The 25,003-nt window shown below is 45.5% G+C and overlaps 1 protein-coding gene across 1 annotated transcript in view; it reads right to left on the bottom strand.

Annotated features, from left to right (window-relative positions):
* Positions 1-482: 482 nt before the first annotated feature.
* The window catches only part of sez6b (seizure related 6 homolog b), a 45,542-nt gene continuing 21,021 nt past the window's right edge, over positions 483-25,003 (bottom strand). The window contains exons 5-16 of the mRNA XM_068745786.1: positions 19,987-20,172; positions 18,425-18,593; positions 16,210-16,376; positions 12,884-13,078; positions 11,965-12,103; positions 6,745-6,941; positions 6,409-6,603; positions 4,730-4,921; positions 2,485-2,679; positions 1,154-1,265; positions 742-841; positions 483-512 (exon numbers count right to left, since the gene is read on the bottom strand). Coding sequence (XP_068601887.1) covers positions 483-512; positions 742-841; positions 1,154-1,265; positions 2,485-2,679; positions 4,730-4,921; positions 6,409-6,603; positions 6,745-6,941; positions 11,965-12,103; positions 12,884-13,078; positions 16,210-16,376; positions 18,425-18,593; positions 19,987-20,172 — 1,877 coding nt within the window. The remainder of the gene's footprint in view (positions 513-741; positions 842-1,153; positions 1,266-2,484; positions 2,680-4,729; positions 4,922-6,408; positions 6,604-6,744; positions 6,942-11,964; positions 12,104-12,883; positions 13,079-16,209; positions 16,377-18,424; positions 18,594-19,986; positions 20,173-25,003) is intronic.

The raw sequence follows: 25,003 nt of genomic DNA, 5'->3' as shown, positions 1-25,003 counted from the left end.
GGGAATGATCTTGATATCAATCTTGTCATCCTACTTTTAGAAAGAACACCTTTTCTAACTTACTCTTAATAGACATCCTGTGAATCCATTAACATTGTTCTGTTAATGATGGCAGAAGACATACAGTGGATCATGTACAGAGCACAAGGTTACATCGGTTATATGTTGCAGCTTTGCACAAGCTCCCTCTGCTTTGTTTGGTATGTTGCACTGAAAGTCCTCAGGATGGTGAGCACAGGGTTAAAAACTGTACAAACTGCTGCTGGACTGTTTCTGTAGAAGAGCTAGAAAAATAATCCAGTGGCTCAACCGTTCCAGGGCTGGTGGCAGGCGTGACGTCCTCTGCTGGGCAACTAAAGGGAGACTCATATTCGCTGGACTGAGAACGGCGTGGAGGCGTCACCAACAAGGTCAGTGTGACGACCTTAAAAAGGCCAGCATCCTTTTTGTGCCTCCACCCCGGAAGACAAGCCCCCCCAGCTTCAGATGGAAACCTGGTATTCCTTCGTGTCCTACGGAGAGAATGGACAGCCGGTTCAGGGACAGCGACGCCAAACATTTCCTTGTGGCTACAGAAAACAGAAGTGTTCTTCATTTATCTTGTCTTGTTGCTCTACAACATATAAATCTAATGCTTGGAAGAGACGAGCAGGGGACGCTCCGCTCGTTTGCAGTCTGTAACGTCACCACTAGATGTCACTAAATGCTTTGTGCAGTTGTCTGAACCCTCCTACGACTCACCGGTGTCTCACTGACAGAGCGGTCTAACGTGGATCGAGAGGCGATGTCTTCATACGGCACGCTGGAGGACAAGCAGAGTCGTGGAGGCTTCTTCTGCACCCTGAGCACAAAGACCACGTCAGATATGCACTTTCGTTTCCCATCAGGCTAGCGAGGGCGTGCTAAGAATGGTTTGTTCCTGAATATTTAATTTGTTTCCTCACCCTTTGCTTGCTAAACCCAGCCGGGGACCTGATCTGTCTTCTGATGTTAAACACATTAGAGCCCCTCCTCATTCTTCCGTCTGTCTCCCTATCTGTCTGTCTCTCTGTCTGTCTGTCTCTCTGTCTGTCTTTCACGACGACAACAGCGAAGGAAACGTTTCCTTTCATCATGTGAAAGTCTTCTCCTTTACTTTCATGCCGAAACCTACTTTGAAACGTAGAGGTAGCTCCCAGTGATGATGATGATAATGAGGAGGATGACAGGTGTGAGGACAGCGACTGCCACCTGCGCTCCCCCCAGTCTCAGGTGTGAAGTGGCTGCTGATGGAGAGGGGGCAGGATTTATTTTAGCTGCAGCTCAGCTCATGCAGCAGGTGCAGCTTAAATGAGCTTCTTACCATCTAGCCTGGGTTCGTGCGCCGCCGGATGGGCTGGGGGGGGGGGCAACACAGGGGTGAAATGAAACAGAGGTCAAAGGGCAAAAGGAAGGAACATAATACATGTATTAATTCAACACTTCTTGTACGTGTTTGCTTGGATGATCAATATTCACGTGAAATGAACTCCTGTGTATTTATCCTCCACCATGCGTGAATATAATGTTGCAATGATCTGTTCATTCATTGTTTGGCAGACTCACAACGATGGGGCTGAGATCCCAGAGCCGTTTGGGTGTTGTGTCCAGCGTGTCCTTACAGCACTTCCCCGCGCCTCCCTCCTTGCGCCTCCCTCCCTCCGCCTCCCTTCCAGCCTGCACTGGTTCCAGCCTCAGCCCAGAGCCGTTTAAAACAGCAGCAAAGAAAAAGCCTCTTCTTCTCTCACCATGACGGATTTCTGCTTTTTCAGACGTCTTAAAAAAGCATCAAGTCCTCTGTGTAATATTTAAAGGATCACATCTCAAACTAAAATAACAAATTCAGATCCATCTCTTTTCTTCTGTGTGACTGATCATTGTATCTAAATGATGTTTTTAAGACCAGTGGGCTTTGATTAATGGTATTTTAATTCATTTCTACCAAATACATTGAAGCTTATTTAGTCCTCGGCTGAGGGCAGGACAGGAGTACTGCTCCAGTTTTCCCTTTCATTTCTTTCAACAAGTTAGGGAGAACATTTTGGGGATCTAACTATGTATGTGTGTGTATATATATTTATTTAAACTGTATATATACATACAGTAATACCTTGACACAGGAGTACACGTTAATTTGTTCCTGGACCGAGCTCGTAACTCAAATCAGTCAATCAATCAATATTTCCCATATAAAATAATCATGGCAGCACAAGAACAGGCCCTGAACACAAGATCAATAGAGGGTGGGGTCGACCACACCAGACAGGACCCTCAGTGCAGGCTGTGCAGAGACGCCACTGACACACTGCAGCACATCACAGCAGGGGCAGATGCTGGCAGGCAAGGCGTGCATGGAATGACATTACCAGGTAGGGGGCCGAGTGTGATCGGGGCACTAGGGGCAGTAACCCAATAACTGGCATTGATCTGATCATGGCAGCCAGGCCCAGAGATGCAGTTCCTCACCTTTGCAGACAGGTGGCAGGCCACTCCACTGTGATGGGTGTCCAGGGATACAGCGGAGAGCAGGTTCACCCAGCAGCTGATGGCCAGCGAGGCAGGAGTACTGCAGGGTCGCTCCAGACTGGAAGTGAGGTTCACTGGAGCTGGGAATCCCGTAGGTGGGGGTTCCTGGGTGGGTGCAGGGCTCGAAGGTCTCGGCTGAGTTAAGAGGAGAAGCATTGCAGGTTTGTTAAGGAGACTACTCTGTGTACTCCATCAAGTGGAATGTGTACTCCATTAAGTGTAATGTGTACTCCATCAATTGGAATGTGTACTCCATTAAGTGTAATGTGTACTCCATCAATTGGAATGTGTACTCCATTAAGTGTAATGTTTACTCCATCAAGTGGAATGTGTACTCCATTAAGTGTAATGTTTACTCCATCAAGTGGAATGTGTACTCCATTCCACTTAATGCTGATGATTTAAAGATATGATCACGTTTTGACATTTTATATGAATATTTCTGTTTTCTGTCAGTAAGGGCACCAGTTCAGCAGAAGCTCTTAGTATTCTCTGCGTGCCAGCCATGACACGCGTGCCTTAGGTCGCCGACCCCTGCTTTACAGGATATTACATATTATTAGCACATTTATATGTCATGTGCTTTAACCGGCTGTATGATGGCTGAGGGCTGCACAATGCCCATCCTGTCAAAGTGTTGATGTGATAATTCAGAATCTTTTTACGTTTATTCATTCATTGATTTTCTTAAAGGGCCGCACAGTGACGCGGTGGGTAGCGCTGTTGCCTCACAGCAAGAAGGTCACAGGTTCGAATCTGACTTGCGGCCTTTCTGTGAGGAGTTTGCATGTTCTCCCCGTGCCTGCGTGGGTTCTCTCCCGGTTCTCCAGCTTCCTCCCACCAACAAAAACATGCAAATTGTTGTGTGCGTGTGTGTGGCCCTGTGATGACCTGCCGTGTTGGCCCCCCTCTTTCCGTTTAGAAAGACAGGGTTAGGTTAGGTGTTGGTGAATTTACCCGTTGTGAAAGCATCACAGAGGGCTTGTCATCACTTTGGAGCCTTAGAGGGTAGTTAATACATTTTTGCAATGGCCGCCTTGAGGGCAATTTATCATGTTTTCATAACGGAAAGGTCACGTTAGAGGGCAGAATATGAGAAGAACTGCCCTCTAGGATTCCTCTGCCAGGTCCATCATTGCTGAAAGGATGAACAATCAGAAGACTTTGTTCATACAAAGATCTCAGAGAGCACATATCTCTGACACTAAAAAGTCTTTCTAGAGCTCAAAGTGAATAGGTTGAAAGTAAGTTCTGCATCAGTGCTGTCCCAGAGGCAGCTCCACATGCACACCACGACAGGTTGCTCTCTGCATCGGAGAACGTCCTGCAGTCAGCTTAGCCGTTTTCTGACCACGTAATTGTCTTTTGCTCTTGATCTCCTTCTCATGAATAACAAGGGCCCGGTTTATCTTGCAAGTCATTTCCGTTGTCCCGTTAAATTAATCGTTAGTCAGCCCCGACACACAATATGTCTCCACAAAGACGGCAGGTGTGTATGAAACATTCATGCATGCAAATGAGGTTGATGCCTCCGAGGCTGTTTTCTTCAGGCGGATGTGGTCGTCAGGTATAAAGGAAACTAAGACGAGTCAGTAAAAGCCACTGAATGGTTTCATTCAAATCACCAAAGTGATGAATACTTAAATAAAATATCAAAAACATAGACGCAGCGCTCCGGTTTACGTTTCCGTTTTTCACATGCCGTAGAAATTATCAGACTTTGTGCAGACAAAAGGCTGATTCTTCTCAAATCTTGCTCCCAGATTAAAAATCCAGTTAACTCAGCACTAGATGGAGATCAGTCGACCTGACAGGTGGGGCATCGCAGCAGGGATGCTGACCAACATGATCATTGCACAATCTTTCTGTAAAGGAAACGGGGCGTCGCCAGTCACATTGTCAGTAGATCTGTTATTTCTGGCCTGGGTGATTCTCACAGTGAAGTTAAAGGGGGATCAGGCTTTATGAAGCAGAGAAGACATATTCTGAGACTCATCATCGTTCCAGGTGCTCGCAGGCAGGAGCTGTGGGTGCATGAAGCGGCGTTTACTGGTGCATTCACACGCATTGTTGAGCCACGGCTGTGGTTCGGCAGCTGGCGGTCAGAATGAAGTGGGATGGACTCTCTCTGGATTTACGCGGGGTGTCTGCTGTAAGCGTGCAGCCTCGGTGAACTCATACATACGCAGGCATCTCGGCAGCTTCTGGCTCCACCTGGGGCCCGGGGGTCCTCGGCTGAAGCAGGTTAGCAAGCTGTTTCCAGACAAAGTGAAGCCTTTGTTGCAGACGTACTGGATGGTTGAACCCACGGTGAAATGAGGCCCCGACAGCACCCGCCTGCTGTGCTCCACCTTCCCCGGGTCGGCACAAGACACCACTGGATGGACAAAGACGTACAACGATAGAGAAGGTTGGGTTGTGCCCTGACTTTTGTCTTTGTCTCACCTTGATTAAACGACATCAGGACACAACGCGTAATCTAAAGAACCCACGTCTGTGTTTCACCAGTGGAACTAACGGCTTTTCTTTTTCAAGTGAAAAGACATTGGAGAGAAAGTGAATTTTACATCGAAGAATATGAACACAAAAGTTCAGCATGATCATAACGTGGAAAACAGAATCCACTGAGATATGATTGTAAAATAAATCTGAATGAAACCAATGTAGAAAGTCGATACTATAAACAATAAGCACTGTAATATATTGCAAAATAAAATGATTGATTTAATATTGAGCATTAGCAGGTAGCCACAATGCTTCAATCCCTTGAACAAAGAAGAGCTCGAGTCTCATTCTTCATCCCCAGAGTCAGTCGCCTCACACCTCGCTGTCTCCTAGCGATCCATGCTGCCTGGTAAAACATGGCTGCCTCAGTGCAGGTTGGTAATCACATCTCAGGGGACGGAATCCGCTGACTGATCAGAGGTTATGTCGCTGACCTGCCAGCTAATGGAAGAGATTTAAACAATTTGTGTCTACAGAGACACGCCTGTCCTTGGTGCTCCCAGGGATCGCTGCTTGTAATGCCATTAGTGCTGTCGTTAATGAGGATTACTACTTCACCCACTGCATCCCAGCAACTATTACCGGATTTTAGGTCACACTTTTATCCATAGTTTGGCTGGTCCTGCGATTTATACTCAGGTGCGATTTATGTATATTAAAATATGTACAGGAAATCCCCAGTTTTTTGTGGTTCCAACTCTGTGCTTCGATCCATGAAAGTGCAAAATGCCATCCAATCAGCTATCGGCGTTTATAGAGGCAGGTTGAATGAGATAAAGAAACAGCGATCTCAGTTGCCAAATGTTTTATCCAGTGATTAAATTATTAATATAATTAGTAATAATTAAGTGGATTAAATACAACCTGTGTATAATTACGTTTTTAATACTTTTAATACTACTTTTAATACTTGGGTGTTAGGGGGTGATTTTTGGAAACGGAACTGATGGCGAGTCTGACGACAGCCACGCGAAGAGGAGACGGCCCTTCACCTTCCTCGTGACACTGAGGATGAAGAATTCAATGCATTCAGTGATGTAGAATGAGATTGTGAGTTTGGTGAACTTGCTTCCCGGTAACCTGCTTGTTATGCTAATTCTGCCTATTCAGCCCCCCAGGTGTTATTTATGCTATTGTGGAGCTGAATTACTTGTATGACCTGGCCTGCCTGATCCGGGAACTATTTAATGCATGCATCACTGGATGTGTTACACGCGCACACACACACACACACACACACACACACACATACACACACACACACCTACACACACAGTCCTCCGCCTCCTCCTTAGTTCTGATACGTATGGTATCTTTCAGCTGATGGCTCCATCAAAGCGGCCCTGCCTTTGGACTCACCTCTCTCACAGCTCGGCAGGTCACCGCTCCAGGTGAGGTCCCACTGGCACATGAGCAGCTCGGCACCCACCACCTGGTAACCCGGGTAACACTGGTAGGTCACCACGGTGCCCTGGACCAGCTCCGGGTGGGAGGAGCTCTTCCAGCCATTAGAGATCTCTGGAAGCTCTGGGCAGGTGTCATTACGAGGTACTTCTGCAAACGTGTGTGTGTGTGGGGGGGGGGGATACAGAAAATGTATCAGGAAATTCTTCCAGGTAATTATGTTCCCCTGATGATGATCCTTTTATACTCATACACCTCAGAGGATCAGCTCTTTCTATGCTGAATACTTACCAAAGAAGTGGACTATGAAGCCATTCCCATAGCCGTAAACATTTGTGGCGGGGTCGGACTGGAACTGGATGGTGGCATCTGCAGTGGAGGTGAACAGCTTAAAGCGGGGCTTCGAAGCGCCATACTGGCCGAGGACTTGGGCTGTCAGGTCGTCTCCGTCGTAGAAGGTCACCAGGTCATTCGTCCCAATGTTCAACCTGAAACAGGAAACACACGCTGAGTGTGTGTTCTCCAAGCTAAACTGCTTTCTCCAACAACAGGAAACAACACCGGTACACACTGCACTCACACACACAACAGCCCTGTTGCATTAATGCACCAACTCACCACGAGTTCTCGCGTTGCACAAAGACACCCAGAGAAGATTTCCAGAGGAAACAATGAGTTTATGTTTCTTAGTTTGTGTTGGATGGATGGGCCTAACCCTAACCATAAACCTTTGTAATAAAGCAAACAAAAGTGAAAATGAGATGTTGCATAGCCCATTTGATAAATGATCTAATCTAAAGCTGACCTACAACCTTTTTTAAATAGGTATACCAGACAGATTTCTATTTCAGTACCATCTAATTTCTTTTAAAATTGGTGTCTCTTCCATTTACGCAGGATGCAAAACAGCTACAGTGACTTTAATTATTTATGTCTCCCAACAAGAATCTAAAGTTTATTCTGTATTAAGTGGTTTAAATTTATTGGGCTGTGTTCAGAATGGCTTAATTTCACAGGATGTTGCAGCGACTGCAAACCAACAACCATCATAATTCAAATTCACCCCTGAGAGTTGTGCTCATTCCAAAAGGATCATTTCCTCCTCCTCTAGTGCTCATGTCTAATCATGCTATTTGGAGCACTGGAGATGAAAATGGCCATAATGGTCCGATAAAGTGAAATCTCAGATTCTTTATGTAATCCCCCTATAGGGAGGTGGGGGGGTATTTTTACAGTCTCTCTATCTCTATATTGCACACACATACAGGTTGGAGCACACACACATTCACATACACAAAGAACCTGGAGACATGCGACAAATGAATGGAGGACAGGGTGGGCAGCCACTTGGCCCTGGCCTGGGAGCAGTTTTGGGATTCGGAGCCTTACTCAAAGGGCTCCTCGGCAATGCATAGGAGATGAACGGACCCATTTTCATGGGTCCTCTGCAGCTACCAGTTTACACTCCATAGCGTGGTCCACCCTGGAACTGAACCGACCACCCTCCGGTTCCAAGTCAAATGCTTGTGGAGGAAGATACCCAAATAATAATCCTAAAAATAAAAGAACGGTGGCGCTGTTGCCTCACAGTGAGAAGGTCCGGGTTGTCTGTATCTGTGTGGCACTGTGATGCGCTGGCGAAGCATTCGGGGTGTACCCCGCCTCTCGCCAATAGCAAGCTGGGATAGGCTCCAACAACTCCCGTGTCCCGCGAAGCAGAGGAAGATGATTGATTGCACCATTAGTGTTAAATCCTGCTCTCAACAGTGAGCGAGGTTTGTCCATCTGAATGTCTCCGGCTGAGTCCAGGAACATGAGCGTTGCCTTAGCTTCTCACCTCCAACCCGATGAACCCAACCAAGGCCTTCCATGGCTCTGCAGAGAACGATCAATCACTCTCTCCGTTCCCCGACACAAATTTGATTTACCGTATTTTTTGGATTATACGTCGCTCCGGATTGTAGGTCGCACCAGCCAAAAAATGCATAATTAAGAAGAAAAAAACATATATAGGTCGCACTGGAGGATAAGTCGCATTTTTGGGGAAAATTTATTTGATAAAATCCAACACCAAACAACATATAGCACAAAGAACATGCTAACACGTTTACCAAAATATCAGGTTTTACTCCGAATCACGAAATCCAAGGAAATCTTCATCCTCGGTGTCACTTTTGAACAACTCCCCCAACTCGGCAGGTAGACAAGACGCCGCTTCCTCTTCTACGTCGCTTACATCAGACTCGTCGTCAGTTGCAGTTCCAATTATTCCAGCCTTTCTGAATCCCGACAGGATGGTTGCGGTTGTCACTGAAGCCCATGCTTTGTCGATCCATTCAATGACTTCCAGGAAAGTTGCATGGCGCATTCTCCCGGTTGCCGTGAAGCTGTGCTCTCCATCCGTCATCCACTGCTCCCACAGGTTACGCAAAACTGACTTAAAGCTCCTATTCACGGAGATATCAAGTGGCTGGAGTATTTTGGTTAAGCCTCCAGGGATGATGGCAGCTATGGAGTTGAAAACTTTTAATTTATTTTTTAACTGTGGTGTGATGTGCGCTCTCATGCTATCCATCACAAGCAGAGCTTTGCGTGCTCTAAAGAAGCCATCCGGTCGCTTATTGTAGCACTTTGTAAGCCACAAGTTCATCATTTCTTGATCAATCCACCCTTTCTCGTTCACGGCGACTTCAACTGAGGAGGATTGGATTTTTGGCATGGTTTTTCGTTTGAAAATGACCATCGGTGGCAGTTTTGATCCGTCTCCACAACATGCCAGCACCACTGTGAAGTGTGATCTCTCATGACCAGTTGTAACGATATTCACACTTTTTTGCCCTTTCTCTGCAACACTTCGGCCCATGGGGATGTCAAAAGTGAGGGGGACCTCGTCCATGTTAATAATATGATCCGGTGTCACGTTGTGATCACTTACATGCTTTTCAATGAACGCGCGGAAACTGTCAACCTTGGCTTGGAAGTCCGCTGGCAGTTTTTGGGACAGTGTCGTCCTAGCTCTGATAGAGAGGCGTTTGCGTTGCATGAAGCGGTAACACCAAGAAGGTCCTCCCGCAAAGCCGTTTATATTCACCTCCCTGGCAACCACCTGGGCATGGAGACGCAACTGCACCGTTGACAAACCTCTCCCAGCAGCACGTTGTTCAAGCACCCATGCGTGAACTCGTTCCTCCAACTGCGGCCACCTAGCTTGTTGCCCGCGATTAGCTTTCTTTGTTTTCTTCATTTCAGTAAGCGTAACCTCCGCTTTTCGCCAGTCCCTTACAAGTTTTTCGCTCACTCCAAACTTTCTTTCTGCTGCTCGATTGCCGTTTTCGGCTCCATATTTCACTATCTGAAGCTTGTAAGCCGCGGAATATGACTTTCTTTTCGGCGACATTTTCATTCAGCCCTTCTAATTTGTGTTTTTAGATAACAGGTGTGACAGATAACTCTGAACCTCCAGAAACCGCGACAGATTCTGACGGGTCACAGAGTTCCCTGTAACACCTGTTATAGAAATGTGTAGGCTACTGTCTCTGCGCTCACAGATTTTGTAAAAAAAAGCATATATAAGTCGCTCCGATTTATAAGTCGCACCCCCGACCAAACTATGAAAAAAACCGCGACTTATAATCCGGACAATACGGTAGTTCAATTTGAAAAAAATAATCCATCCATCCATCCAGTTTCTGCTTTATCCACCTTGTGGGTCACGGGTCTGCTGGAGCCCATCCCAGCTGTCTGTGGGCGAGAGGCGGGGTACACCCCGGACAGGACGCCAGCTCATCAAAGGCACCTTGTTTCCTCCTCCCTTCTCCATAAAGGTCATTCGACACGCTCTGGTGGTAACGTTCCTCCTTCCATTATGGAGTGGAAGTCAGAGATATGTGCACAGGCGTGTGTGTGTGTGTGTGTGTGTGCTGAGGGACCCTGTTAAAGGCGTAATCATCTCTGCACATTGTCTGCCCAAAGGGCTCAGAGCGAGCAGAGCTTCATTTAAATGTGGGAACGCCTTCCAGGCTCCTGTTCACACAGTGAGGAGGCTTTGTGCTCCTTTAGGGGGGCGGCCCACAGCGTGCAGACACCTCGTTTACTGCAGACCTTTTTCTTGAACAGCTGAACATCACTAAATGAGGTCTGAACGCAACAGTAACGTCTGAAGTCACTGTGTGCATGATCACAGATGTGGGTGGCGCTTGATCCGAGCACCAAGACTGGTTTAACACATTTGAATTTCAGCTTGTCAGTCGATCTCAGACGCGTCACCAGCGTTGGCGTCGTGTGCCCTTTGCAGAGGCATCATGCTTGTCCTCCTATTTGTATTTGTCTCTGTTGGGGACAGAGTGAGAGACGGACCGGTTCTCTGCAGCATCAGCAGACATTGTGAGGGGTCGCTGCCGTGGAGACAGAGCCGAGCCAGGAAGAGAGTGCCGGACTGCACCTTTAATGGGAAGATGATTGTTTATTTGGGCTCCCTCAGAGTCAGATCTTCTATAAATCATATTATCCAAAATAAACTGCCATGCTGTCGTCTTCTAACAGACAAGCAGCAAACATGATTGGCTGAAAATGGGGCCGTAAAAGAAATAACGCTGGAAAAAGACATTTAAGGACGAGTCGACTCAGCAGACTATGAAACCAGTTCTGTCGTCTGCAGGCTAAAATGGCCCAGAGTTAGGGTTCGACTGGACTCTATCTGGCCGTGGCCACATCCCATCATCCATATAGAAATGAGACAGATGATGGAAATGTAACCAAGGACATCCTTTTGGACTGATAAATGACGTAGCGTAAATACCCAGCCTGACATGAGGACCTGATCAATCGTCGGTTCAACGATTCTCGCTCCTTCATTTGGTCTTAATAAATGTTTTTGACCAAACGGTGTCACCTGCTGGAGGTATATTATGTTTCTACTCCCTTTCTGTGCCTCTGCAGCTGGAACATCACTTCCAATACTTCAATGAGCAACATAAACTCATGTGCTGTTGAGAGAGAGAGAGAGAGAGAGAGAGAGAACGCAATAAACGGCTTAAGATGCAAGCAATGCAAATTAACTTTCCTTAATTTGCTTGCAAATAGCAAATGCTTTTCTCCGGCTGACTGCTTTATCGGGATGAGACACAGCGGGGGGGTTGTTCTGCGTCTTCACCCCCCCCCCCCCCCCCCCCCCATGCTGCACACGTGTAGCGTCTGCGGCACACAGCAGCAGTGCAGGAGTGGGATTAGTGAGGGGGCTGATATAATTAGTTTCCTCTGCTGCACATAATTAACCTTTGTCTGTGCAGCACTTAGGCAGCTCGTTCACCAGCCGGCCGCGCCGCCATTAGCAGCGTCTCGTGTTCTCGCTGTGTTTGACAAGTCGGGGTGAGGCAGCGCTCGGTATCAACCAGCTTCTGCTGCGGTGCCATTTGGATGATGATCCATCCCGACACCACGGACGCAGCAGGTAACCGGCTCACCTCTCGCATCTCAGGGGGATGAACAGACACGGGACAGGTGGACACTCACACTCGAATGTCCAGCATGATCCTCTTGTCCTCCTCGACGTGGACTCCCCAGATGCAGTCCTGGCCTCTGTCGTAGGCCTCGGGCCAGTTCGGGGACAGGACCACCCCGGCTGAATCCGTCGTCTCGCCACTGCATACAGCTGAAAGCCGGAGAAGCAACAAAAGAGTCGACATGTAGATGGATCGTTTGGACAAATACTATTATGAAATACTTTTATCTGTTTTAAGGGTTTGGAAAATGGCATAGTATTCTGTGAAATGGGAATAAATAACAACAAGGAAACTATATCTAAAATAACTAAAAGATTCGTTATCATTAAAAAAAAGAAGCCCCATTGTCAGAATATTTGCCTCTGGCCTGTCACTCTTTGTTCCTCTATCTGCTCCTTCACATACTATATGACGTACTCTTCAAATAAACTTTATTGACATCAAAAGACACATTTTTAATTTTCTTCTGTGGGTTTCTGTCCTCTTTGAATTAACCTTTCAGTCTCTGTCCTCTTCTTCACTGCTTAGTTTCAGCTTGTCCCGTATCCTCCTCAGTTTTTAGTTGTCCTGCAGCGTCCCTCTGTGTCTCTGTCCTCCTCCTGGTACCTTATTTTCACTCTTTGCTTTCGCAACAGATTTTCTTTACGTGTCATTTTCAGTGCAAAATAAAACCAAATGTTTCTACATGGTACATTTCAACATGCACTTATTTTCTAAACACCCTCTAGTTTTGTCAACTTTCTGGTATAACGATTGAACAGCTAAAGTACTATTATGGCTCTGATCTATGGGCGGTTGTTGTATGAACTTCAGCATAGACTTTACTAAAACTGTTACTGTGATCGGATCCATGCAGCAACAATCGGTTCCACCCATTGCTGGCTAGAGCAGCAGCAATCATTCCTCTTGGTGGGATCACTCATACGAACCTCTGCAGGCTGGCTCCGTCTCATTCCACTGGGGATTTCTGGCATCCACACATTCAATGCTGATGGAACCTTGTTCCAGAGTATAGCCGGGGTCACAGGCAAATTCCACCACAGCGCCCAATGCCCAGGTGGTGTCGCTACTGGTCATGTTTCCGTACTTCACAAAGGGCTCGTAGCAGTGGCCTGCAGCGAAGGCTGTGGTAACAGGAAACTGCTTCGTTAGGCTCAATTATTTGCATCTTCATCAAAAACACGACCTGTCCTCTGTGTCAGACGTAGTCCACACAATCTGTCACGTTTATTTCACAGCTTTGTCCGTTACCAGGCTACGGGCGAGAGGAAAGGTACACCCTGGACAAGCCGCCAGTTCATAACAAGGCCACACTCAGGCAGACAATCATTCACAAACACACACTCACACCTCTGGACAATTTAGTGCATGTTTTCTGTGGTGGGAAGAAGCCGGAGAACCTGGAGAGAACACAAGCAGACCGGGGAGAACATGCATTTTGAACCTGCAATCTTCTTGCAAGTTACAGTTAGTTTTATTTTAAATATGCATCAGTCTAACCTGAGGTCACATCATCAAAACTCATCACAGTCAGAAACAGAACCGTTTTCATTTCACACAAATGCATTCAATGAACACAGTGACCAAAAACCCATGATGTCGTTTCTACCGCCTGCTAGACACTGAAGTGATGCAGCACTGATCAAAACACAATCAATCAGAATGATGGGAAAATGTGCAGCAAAATGTATAGAAAATATAAACTGCTGACCATGAAATGAAATAATAATCATTCCAACAGCTGAGCGCACTTTTCAGCAAACCTGCCAGGTGACTGTTTTTGGCCTCATTACTGTAGTGAGCAGATAAAAGCGGACAGCTTCTGAAAGCTTTGATGACACATGCATCACAGAAAGCAGGTCGGTGGAAATAGAAGAGTGGCGGGAGAGGAAGAAGAGGAAGACCAAGAACTGTGAGATTTGAGAGAGGCCTCTTTAAGGCTGCAGCCCAACTTGCAGCTTCAACTTTTGCATCAATATTCCAAATTTTCTGGCAAAACTACAGATGAGGCGTGTGTGTGTACCTCAGTGCTGATGCCGTGATGGCAAAGTGTGGAGATATTTCTCCTGAAGCCTGCCAGCATTCGATCAGACTCGTAGGAGACCCCATGATGCTTTGCCAGAAAAGGCAGAAGAGAGAGAGAGAGAGAGAGAAAGAGAGAGAGAGAGGGGGGGCTGGAACTCTAAAGTAAGTCAGGTGAATTGAAAGTTTCGAGAATTTTCTTTTTTTATCTGTAGGCCATTTTTATCAGAATAAAAAAGTTTGTGGAGCTTTACAACGACTGAGGCTGCAGTCAGAGCGTCAACTCGTCATAGGAAAATAAAGAATGCATTTTATCTTTGTTGTTACTGTTGTGTAGTTCTGCGTGTTAATAATGCAAGAGAAGTGTGATGTGTGTTGGTGTGAGACAGGTGTGATGTGTGTTGGTGTGAGACAGGTGTGATGTGTACTAGTGTGAGACAGGTGTGATGTGTGTTGGTGTGAGACAGGTGTGATGTGTGTCGGTGTGAGACAGGTGTGATGTGTACTAGTGTGAGACAGGTGTGATGTGTGTCGGTGTGAGACAGGTGTGATGTGTGTGCCTATCATCTTGTCACAGTTCCTCAGATCGCTACGCTCAGCCATTTTTCCTGCTTCCAACGCTCCGAGGACAAAATGTTCTATCGCTGTCTAACGCGTCCCGCCCACTGACAGGTGCCATGGAAACAAGCTAATCAATGCTTTTCCCGTCACTCACAGTGGTGATCACGTTACAGCTGGGTGTGTGTTTGGGTTCTTTGTAAACTCATTTATTTCTGGTAGTTTTGCATTTTGCTTTATTTTTGCGCTCCTTTGTTCTGTTGCTCGTTCAGGACGTTTCATCTGTACCTGTCCTCCCAGCAGCAGGTGAGCGCCCCTTGAAGATGTCGCCATGCTGAAATGATGGAACCCACGTTTCTAAAAGCGTGGCAGGTCGCCTTTGTTTGGCTGAACAGCACGGGAGCTTCACTTTTTACTTTTTACCTCACTAAAAGCTGCTTCCTGGATCGCTCTCTGCTGCTCGCTACGATCTGTAACGAGTCTGATTTGTGGCAAAATAATAATAATTATTCATCATTATTGTTATATTACATAACTGGAGGTTCCGACGCGTGTTACTAACGCAGGAATATATCAGGGCATCGAGGGCACGATGACTGTCCGCTTTAAATAAGAGGAGTCAGCTAGTATCTCAGATACGTTGTGGTCATGGAAAATTATACATTCACAACAATTGACTGACATTTTAGAATTTATATAGGGCCAACTGCAATAAATCCAAGATTAAAGATGAATTTATAAATTCCAGAAAGGTGCAAATTGAAGACAGGATGACAGAAAGGCTAAATGGAAGTTCAGGAATGAGGCTCACTATTCATCAAAGCAGGACGTTCTTCATCAGGATAAAGGAGGGATCATCAAATTTGCTACAGATGAGCTGAACTGCATTAATTTCTGCGAATGGCCATAATGAGAGCTGACGCTCCCATCTGTGGTCGTGAAGTGAAGGCCCAGACAGATTATGGTGATTGTCTTTCCAAGTGGTCCTGGAGGACATGAGAAGAGATGGCGATTTGATGGCGAGCGATGAGACGAATGTGACGACATCTCACCTGAGCCATGAGAGGAAACTGCGTGCCTTAAAGCAAGTCAAAAGGATTCTCTATTGTGGGCAAAAGCAGCAACAATAGAAGAATCAAAGGCTTTTGTCTTTTATTACATCGTTTCTTCGTCAATATTTGTACATGATTTTCTATAGATTTCAATGCGGCTGCAGCAGAAATGCACTTTTTTTCTCTCTCTTATTGGTGTGAAAGGAATGAAGAGATTAACATGCTGCTGGTTGTTCCACATCCACGTCTGATCCTCTGACTGTGTGAACGACCGTGACGTTGAGACTTGAGTTTAGATCAATACACAGTAACAACTGAGACAAACCGCCATTAGCATCCGGGCCAGCTGTGGCTCAGTGATTCAGTCGCTCAGCTTTCATGGGGTCATGTGGACATGTCCATCCAGAACAGTGCTACACGAAGGATGTAGAATATTTAAAGGTTTGCTGAAACCTGCAGGGAACTCTATCATTTTATAATCTTACATAATATGGAGACTTATGCCATCAGTGCTACTTATGAGGTTTGGTGTCATCATTTCTCCAGGTTTGAACAACTTCTGGCATCAAGTAACACGCAACATGCTTAGCTCCATGTCACCATGTGCCCTGTCTAGTGGTTACCTTGGAACCTGATGGCGAAGCCTGTGGAGGAGCCTGCCGCATCCGTGATCAGCTCAATGAAGAGATGCCTGGACAGGCTGAGCAGACCTTCATTAGGCAGGTACTCCACCTCGAATGAATCATACAGCGTGGCTGCATGTATACTGTCCCCGTTCTTGATCAGTAGTCTAGAAGATGGGAAGACAGAATGAGAGATGAGATCCACACCTGGGCCCCTGCAGTCAGGGTTTTCGTGTAGTCAACTGTTTGAGCATCATCATGAATGGGTGTAGGGGTGTGCGAAAAGAAGTGAATTAATACCTCAACATAAGAGTGCTTTAACAAATGAGTGTTTCGAGATACGAGCATTAAAATGAGATAAGAGCATGAAATTGAGATACGGGCATTAAATTGAGATGCATTAATGCTCGTGCCTCAATGTAATGCTTGTATCTCAATTCAATGCTCGCATCTCAATTTAAATTCAGATACAAGCATTAATATGACATATGGGAATTAAAATGACATACGAGCATTGAATTGACGTACGAGCATTGAATTAATATACGAGCATTGAATTGACGTACGAGCATTAAATTAATATACGAGCATTAAATTGAGATAGGAGCATTTAATTGAGATACCAGCATTAAATTGATATACGAGAATTAAATTGAGATACCAGCATTAAATTGATATACGAGCATTAAATAGAGATACGAGCATTAAAATAAGATATGAGCATTAAATTGATATACGAGAATTAAATTGAGATACCAGCATTAAATTGATATACGAGCATTAAATTGAGATACGAGCATTAAAATGAGATATGAGCATTAAATTGATATACGAGAATTAAATTGAGATACCAGCATTAAATTGATATACGAGCATTAAATTGAGATACGAGCATTAAAATGAGATATGAGCATTAAATCGATATACGAGCATTAAATTGAGATACCAGCATTAAATTGATATACGAGCATTAAATTGAGATACGAGCATTAAAATGAGATATGAGCATTAAATTGATATACGAGCATTAAATTGAGATACCAGCATTAAATTGATATAGATGTTGATATAGATGTTGACGGTAAACGTCCGAGCGCTGCGAGCGCTTCACAGGTTCAGTTCAGGTGTTCTCGTCTCCTCTACGTCTCTGTGCTGTGTTTCAATTATTGACGTGATTTTGGCTCTATAAATAATTTTTTGTCAAAAATAGTTCAGACATTAGAATCAGCTTTGACTTGAAAGAGCAAACGGGTGACAGCAGTCTGCTGGAGGAGTTGGTATAGGCTGATTTCTTTTTTTGGAGATATTTATTTCATCTCGTCTGGAAGCCATTGGAGTTCTAAGGCCTTCCTGTCAGACCCGAGCTCATTTCACAATCACCTTTGCTTTCACCCTATTGTCGAGTCTATCTCCTCCTCATGACTCCCACATTTTCACAGACTTCTTTTTGAATGCTTGAGGAGTATTTTTGTAACAAAAGCCCAGAGCGGCTATTGGCTACTGCACAAAAGTGAATATTCTGCTAATTGCCTCCCCCCCCCCCCCCTCCCCCCCCCGGGCTCTTCTCTTCCGTCCTCTGTAACGAGTGCCCCATACTGCTGAACGACACTGTACTTTCACAGCGATGTAGCACTGACAGGCAATCATTACCCTGCAGAGTCCGCGGAAGCCCTGCGCCGTATTCCACACTCGCTTCTCTCCTCCTCATTCCTGAGACACAATCTTTCAGAACCACAGATAGACTCATCCACCAAACTGTTTGCACCTGTATGCTGAAAAGATGTTCTAATAACCTCCTGATCTGTTTCATTTGGAAGACCAACCCTTATCTCCAAACAACACAAGTATCCTGAGTTTTGAAAGAATGATGCATCCCATAGGGGCGATGCAGCAGAAGAAGGAGGGGCTTATGAAACTTTTCACGCTGGTGAAAATGCAGACAGAGGAGGTGACGGTTACACTAGAGAGCAGCAGCATAACTAAAAAGCTGCTGAGCTCTTTGAAAAGTCCATGATTGTTTCCAGACATCTGTTACGTCCTTCCTTTACAGCAAGGCTCCGTGATTGAAGTCACTGATTTATCTTAGCTAGCGTCACACACAGGAAGCCTACAGGAACTACAGATGTTAGCTGCATGCACAGCTGTTTCTTCCTAGAATTGATTTCAACCAGCAACTTGGAGGTCCACTCAGCAGCTGCATGGAGGTCCTGCTTACCGATCATCGTCCTCTGCCAGTGCCACCTTCTCAAAGTGGATGTGAAGTCTCTGGCCTTCAGGGGCCTCCAGCAGCCAATGGCAGGTCAGGTTGTTGCTGTAGTTACTGGGAAAGCCAGGGGAAACGATCCGGCCCGCTGTGACGTTCCTCATCAAACCCCCACAGGCAGCTGAGACGGGAGACAACGTGCAAAGCTGGGTTTGAGAGCTCATGTTTAAGTCATCTATCCCCATCGATCTACTGGCCATGATTTACATTCATTGCCTTCATTAAACTCTGATCAGTACAGGGAGGACTTAATCAGGCACGGACCAACCAGCTGTGCCAGTTTGAGTGTATTAGTGTATTCAACTCCATAAACATACACTTTATGACTTGGATTTTTGGTGAGTGAATTGAATGTACGTATATTTTACGAGATATGACTTTTTGGAAAAAGCCACCATTATAATTAAATGGGAAAATCTGGATTTACTTTGTATCGAAACAGTATCCACAATCCAGATCCGATCCGGATGAAATTCAGCGGTGAGATAGAGATTCCATAAACATCAGTCAATAATCATCCGAGAAATTAAGGAAAAAATTGTGACTGCAATGGTACTGAGAAATTCAAAGTAATCCAGAATCCTGGATCAAGGGCAAAGGTTAATCATCTGTGCCTGGTAACATTCCCAAAATGTCCTGAAAACTTCATCCAGATCCGACTGTAATGTTTTGAGTTATGTTGCTCAAAGACAGACAATACTGTCTGACAATTACTGCCTCGTTCATAGAATAATGACAATAAAGGTATCTTGACCTTGACTTGACTTTGACAAACAGACACACAAACCAACAGCGGCGATTACGTAACAAATGTGATCCAAGAATAATTCTGCTTCTGTTATGTAGAATAACTCTCACTGTAAACGCTTTCCCCTGGATTAGCTTTTCAGGAAATAAGTAAAGTCCATCTGAAAACTGCTAACAGTGTCAACATGCTGATTGATGCTTTAACTTGAGGAAACACTTATTCAATAGGTGGACTGTCACACCTGTCAGCAAGCAGACGCTAAAGTCATTTATAACTCATCCATCACCTCTAACTTTACAGTCTGGTCATGAGCTCAGAGCAAGCCAAGAAATAAGGCTATAATTAAATCCTTCTTTAGCTATAGGACAGTGTGTGTGTGTAGGTGTGTGTGTGAGAGTGTGTGTTATTTCTAAACTGATCGGGTCAAGGTTGCTCATGCAGACAAAGCTTAATTAAAGTCGATCAGGAAGAGTAAACCCAGTGGCATCCTGCCCGGCCTTCAGTAAGCACACCTTGATACACCTGCTGACACACACACACACACACACAAACACAGAATAGATGGCAGACATGCAGGGGCACGGCCACGTGAGAGTGGTCACTTTTCTCATTATTCATCAGCCAGCTTGCTCAGAGCGAAGATAAAGAAGACCATCTCTCATTCTCCCACCGCTGGGGAGTCCTGCTCTGGATGTCTTTGATATAACATCTCTATATGAAATAGCCTTTCTAAGAGGCCTCCCAGCCCTGGCTGTGTGAGCCTCACCCAGGCAGTGTGGTTCCTTGCCACTCCAGTAGGGGGTGCTGGCATTACGGCAGCTCAGCACACTGGGACCTTGGAGCTGGTAGCCGGTCAGACAGGAGAAGAAAGCCTCCCCTCCAGAGTGCAGACCGCTGACGGAGACGTCGCCGTAGAGCGGCCGCGTAGGGAAGACACAGCTCAGTACGAAGGCTGCATGGGACACAGAGACGCAGGGACGAGTTGGTTGAGAGGGTCAATGAGGAGGGGTGGAGTGAGGTCACATTATACACACATGATGCCACAATACACTTATACCTGTGCTTTTATTAACATATAGACTTTAGTTGTTGAAAACAGGGCAATGAATAAGTCAAAGGCTCGGCCTGGAGGACGTGAGCATGTGTAACGGTGAAAATGTAAATGCACTGTGGGTTTAGTTTAGTTTATTGAGGGAACACCAGCCGAGGTCAACATCAGTCTCTTCCTTTAAATCGCATCTGAACACCTATTTTTCTTTGATCTCTTATTGATCCATTGCACTCTACCTACCTTCGCTGCATACTCGACATGCCTGCAAAGCTTTCAGTAAAGTTCTGCAAAAGTAAACTCAAGTTTTAAACTATACTAATAATGAAGCACAGACCCTTCACTGGTAACACTGAATGAAGCAGCCACCTCAGGCGGAGGCGGTGAATGATCAAACAGCGGCTGCTACCGGCGTTCCCAGACCAGTTAACTAAGTGGCTGCTTTATCACCACTGATGTGTCTTCCTGTAGCTCAGCCAAACACAGGGAATATATATTCCTGATGAAGACCCCGATCCATCTCACTGTAATTGTCCTCGTTTTATCGTGAGCCCTCGGATGGCTTGGCCGTGTAGCAGCTATTGATTCTGTCTGTGAGGGACGGCGCTCCGCCTCAGACGAGGAAATATGTAGGGGTATTAAATAGGGCAATAAATGACAAGCTACGACTTTGGCCACTTGCAACACTCTGTTAGTGCTGAGGGACGTTCGCCAGCTCTGTAATGGCTAACAGAAATCAAGATACAGCATTTCTCATTAGAGTCAGCTCTCAGACGGGAGCTGCTGCTGAAGCTGCGTCCCATCAGTGCCTGAGCGAGTCATTACCATGTTCAGCTATTAATATAAGGACAGCCGAAACCTGCAGAACCCAGATCCCCACTGGGGGCAGCGGAGAGTTAAAACCTGCGGAACCCAGAGCCCCACTGGGGGCTGCGGAGAGTTAAAACCTGCAGAACCCAGAGCCCCACTGGGGTCCGTGGAGACATAAAACCTGTGGAACCCAGAGCCCCACTGGGGGCAGTGGAGAGTTAAAACCTGCAGAACCCAGAGCCCCACTGGGGTCCGTGCAGAGATAAAACCTGCAGAACCCTGAGCCCCACTGGGGGCAGCGGAGAGACACGCGGTGCTATTGTAGCAGCAAGGAGCTGCTGCTAACTGGAGCGCTCACAGAGACAAATTGCCTGCGAGCAGTAAAACGGCTGCTGCATCACTTTGTTTTGTCTTCCTGGGGCTTCTGGTCATTTATCATTTTGTGGTTCTAATACAAACCTATGGATAAGCTCCGCCTTTATTATTTCTCTGTCACAGAGAGCACGAGTTGACCTGCAGCGTGACGTCCAGCTTACCGGATCACACGGAGTCTCCAGTCCTCACAGTTTCTGAATTCCTGCAACCGTTTCACCTTTACTGGATTCCAGGGCTCTGCTCTTTATGCATGCAGCTGAACAGCACCGAGCCAAGTTGGGCACGGTGTCCCGTTGTACTTTATCTTCCATTACAAACGGCACACACACCCCGGTGCTCTGTTTGCGTGAGCGGGGCGGCAGCTCTGTTCAGCTAAGTGTGGAATTATTCCTGTGATCTGACATCTGATGTCAAATAATCACATTAATGATGACAGAATCATTCTGTGTATTCAGGAAGGAGCTGCCCTTATATCCGAGGGGGGGGGGGGGGGGGGGGGTTGAAAACCAAACACAGCCCGACTTATCTGAATCCCTCACATTTTGGTATATTGCCCTCATTTTTACTGTGATCAACGCTCTCAGTCTTGAAGGAGAGAAAAGCAAAGAGAAAGACGCAGGCAGAACTGTGCTGATGAGAATCCACTGGGGTTGCAAGCCTCTCCTCTCCATCCTCAAGAGGACATGAACGATGATAAACAGCCGGCAGGAAGAGAGAGGATGGCAGCAGAGGAACGGCACATATCGATCATTCATGAAGCAGATGCAGCGCAGATGATACGGAACTAGCCGAAACGGAGAGAACGAGGCGAGAAACAAATTGCTGGCCGACAATGGCTGAACTGTTGCAGTGAAAACACAGATCCTGATTTTATTCGTCCACTCCCTGAACGTCAATGAGCCAGAGAGGCGGGCTTGGAGCATACAGTTCATCCCCCACCTCTGCAATCCATTTTATTCCAGCTTTATTGCAGCAGCCTCTCATCTCGGGGGGGACGTTCCAGAAGACACAATTTTTTTCGTTGAATTTTAACATGTATCAAGGTGAAAGTGTAAAAAACAAACATACTACTATGCTCAAATCCCATATGTAGATCAACTCCCCATAAACCAAAGTGCTGCTGCTGCACACCCGGAGAGGTTCAGTGTAAACTGGCTGCGTTTACATGGACAAAATATCTTTAATCCGATCAGAGTTCGGAGTAAAATTGTGATCGGATGCACCGTGTTCATGGACCCTAAAAATATTGATCCGATTAGGACTTTGCGTGTTCATGCATCATACTTTCAATCGGAAAAAAATATTTTGACATGCGCAATTTACACCAAATATACCGGAAATAGTAGAGGAAGAAGCCGTGGTGACTTTCGTTGTAATTTATTTACAAGCTTTTCTTGTCATTTATTTACAACGCAAGTTGTTTTCTGCCCTTTTCTGCTTGAAACGTCGGCGTTATTTAGTGTGTTTTTCCCGTTTGCGCTGTTAGTTTCCTCCTTTAATATCTTCTGCAACATGTTTGTCTCAGATATTGACCAGTTCTGTATTTTGCTCGCTCTGCTTCAACAGAAGCGCGTTTAGCTGACGTCACAGACATGCGCAGTAACGACTGCTTGTACCGAAACATCGGAATAAGTGTTTTCTTGCGCCCTGATCGGATCATCGATCGGTATAAACCACCCCTCTCGATCGGGATAGAATCCTGATTGGATTGATCTTGATCGGGTCAGACTAATCCTATTTGGGTGTGTTCATGAAGCATTTTTATTCCGATCAGGCTTTTAATCCGATTAAATGTGTCCATGTAAACACACCTGGTGTTCACTAAGCTTTTCTTTTCCTGGTCCATACTGATGTTAAGTGTATGTATCTATCTGTTAAAATGCTATCATGAAATAAAAAAGTCAAAGTACTTGTAAAGTATTTTACATTCTGCACTTTGTCCATGTTTCCAGTCCCAGTCTTCTAAATGAAGTTGCACATCTGAACTTTCCTCTCTTGCTTCCTGACAGCCCGGCAGACGCTCTTTATTTATAGCGCCATGAAATTCCCTTTTGCTAACGGAGATAAATGGTCTATTAGCCGTCTTGCATTTTACATGGCCTGATGAAAAATAGATACGTCTCCTTGTGTGGTTGGACATCAGTAAAGGAACTGACAGAGTATTCATTCATGTCTTACTCATCAGGGCTCAATGAACATAACTGGGCATGACAGGCTTGTATGGGGCCGCACACTGTTGATGGGAAATATCCTTCAGGAGGGAAATTCAATTTCACACAAGCGTAAACTTTGCCATGAGGGACGGGGCCGGCCGATGAAATGAGTTTGTATGGAATTACGGTGTCCTAGACAGTTGACTCTGGAAAAGCTGCCTATAGTTGAAGTATGGGCGGGCTATAGAATTACAATTACAGCAGCTAACATAAATTCAACTGTGGAACCCTGTTTCCAACGGTGGGGGGGGGGGGGTCTGTAGTCTAAGCTAGATGGGGTTTGATCCCTATCCTATGTTGGAGCTGCCTTGGACAAGATGCCCAAGAATGTTTCCTGTTATTCATGCCGATATTACACGGATTTGAAGCAAGAGAGAAATCACACAATTAAGGGAAAATCCTGCATTTTCACATTCACAATAATTATTCTACACATGTCCGTTTTAAATGAATTGGTCTGCATCTCAGTGGCTTATAATTATCGTGGAAACAGGATACACCTGGTGCTCCATACTCCAACAACACACCTGTCATGCAATAATTGAATGAAGCAATGGTATGGATGAGATTATATAGATAGTTCCCACTGGAGGTTCAGTTAAATGTGGATTTTATAGTGCCCCCGCCATTAGACTCCCTGAATGTGAGAAGACGAAGCTTTTGTCAGAACAAAGAAGGAGATTCTGGCTGACTCGGATCAACAGGAAAGATGCTCCCTAAAGCACGCTGGAATTAGCCCAGAGCACTTTGTGTCAGGTGTGTATCTTATTCTTTGTTGATTTACACTGCATGAATCGGGCCAACATTGAGACCTTAAAAAGCATTACGAAGCATTGACTGGAGTTCCAACTGACAACAGGGATAATGTTCTGTAGAAACGTTGGCGTTGCTTTTTCATTTTTGCTGCATAAGTTCATCAAAATGCAAAATATATCAGTCCAAACTTAACACGTTTAACTGTTGAGCCATCGTACGCAATTATTTGCCCAAAAGTTGTCGTGTCCAATTTGCTTTTCAATATCCAATTTTTTTCCTTATTTCTCTGTTTCATGGAATATTTTCAAATCTTCAGAAATAAACAATTGTTCTGCAGTTGAGGCATTAAATTATAGATTTTGGACTGATGATATTAAAAGGCATTAAATTAGACTTCCTGCAACCAGTTTAAAACCTGAAGATCTAGACTCTAGACGGGGGAGACGAGCTTGTTCTCATCAGGGTGGAGCGTCTACTGCAGCAGCTTCTACTAACTCTTAGACCACCGTCATTAAATGCACAAAGAATCACAGTCAGCTTCATTGATTGGTTCATGTCCACAGAGCATTGAGTGATTCTGA

The sequence above is a fragment of the Brachionichthys hirsutus genome, chromosome 11 (assembly GCF_040956055.1).
Source record: "Brachionichthys hirsutus isolate HB-005 chromosome 11, CSIRO-AGI_Bhir_v1, whole genome shotgun sequence".
In the NCBI taxonomy this organism is placed as follows: domain Eukaryota; kingdom Metazoa; phylum Chordata; class Actinopteri; order Lophiiformes; family Brachionichthyidae; genus Brachionichthys; species Brachionichthys hirsutus.
This window is presented reverse-complemented; position numbering and strand designations above follow the sequence as displayed.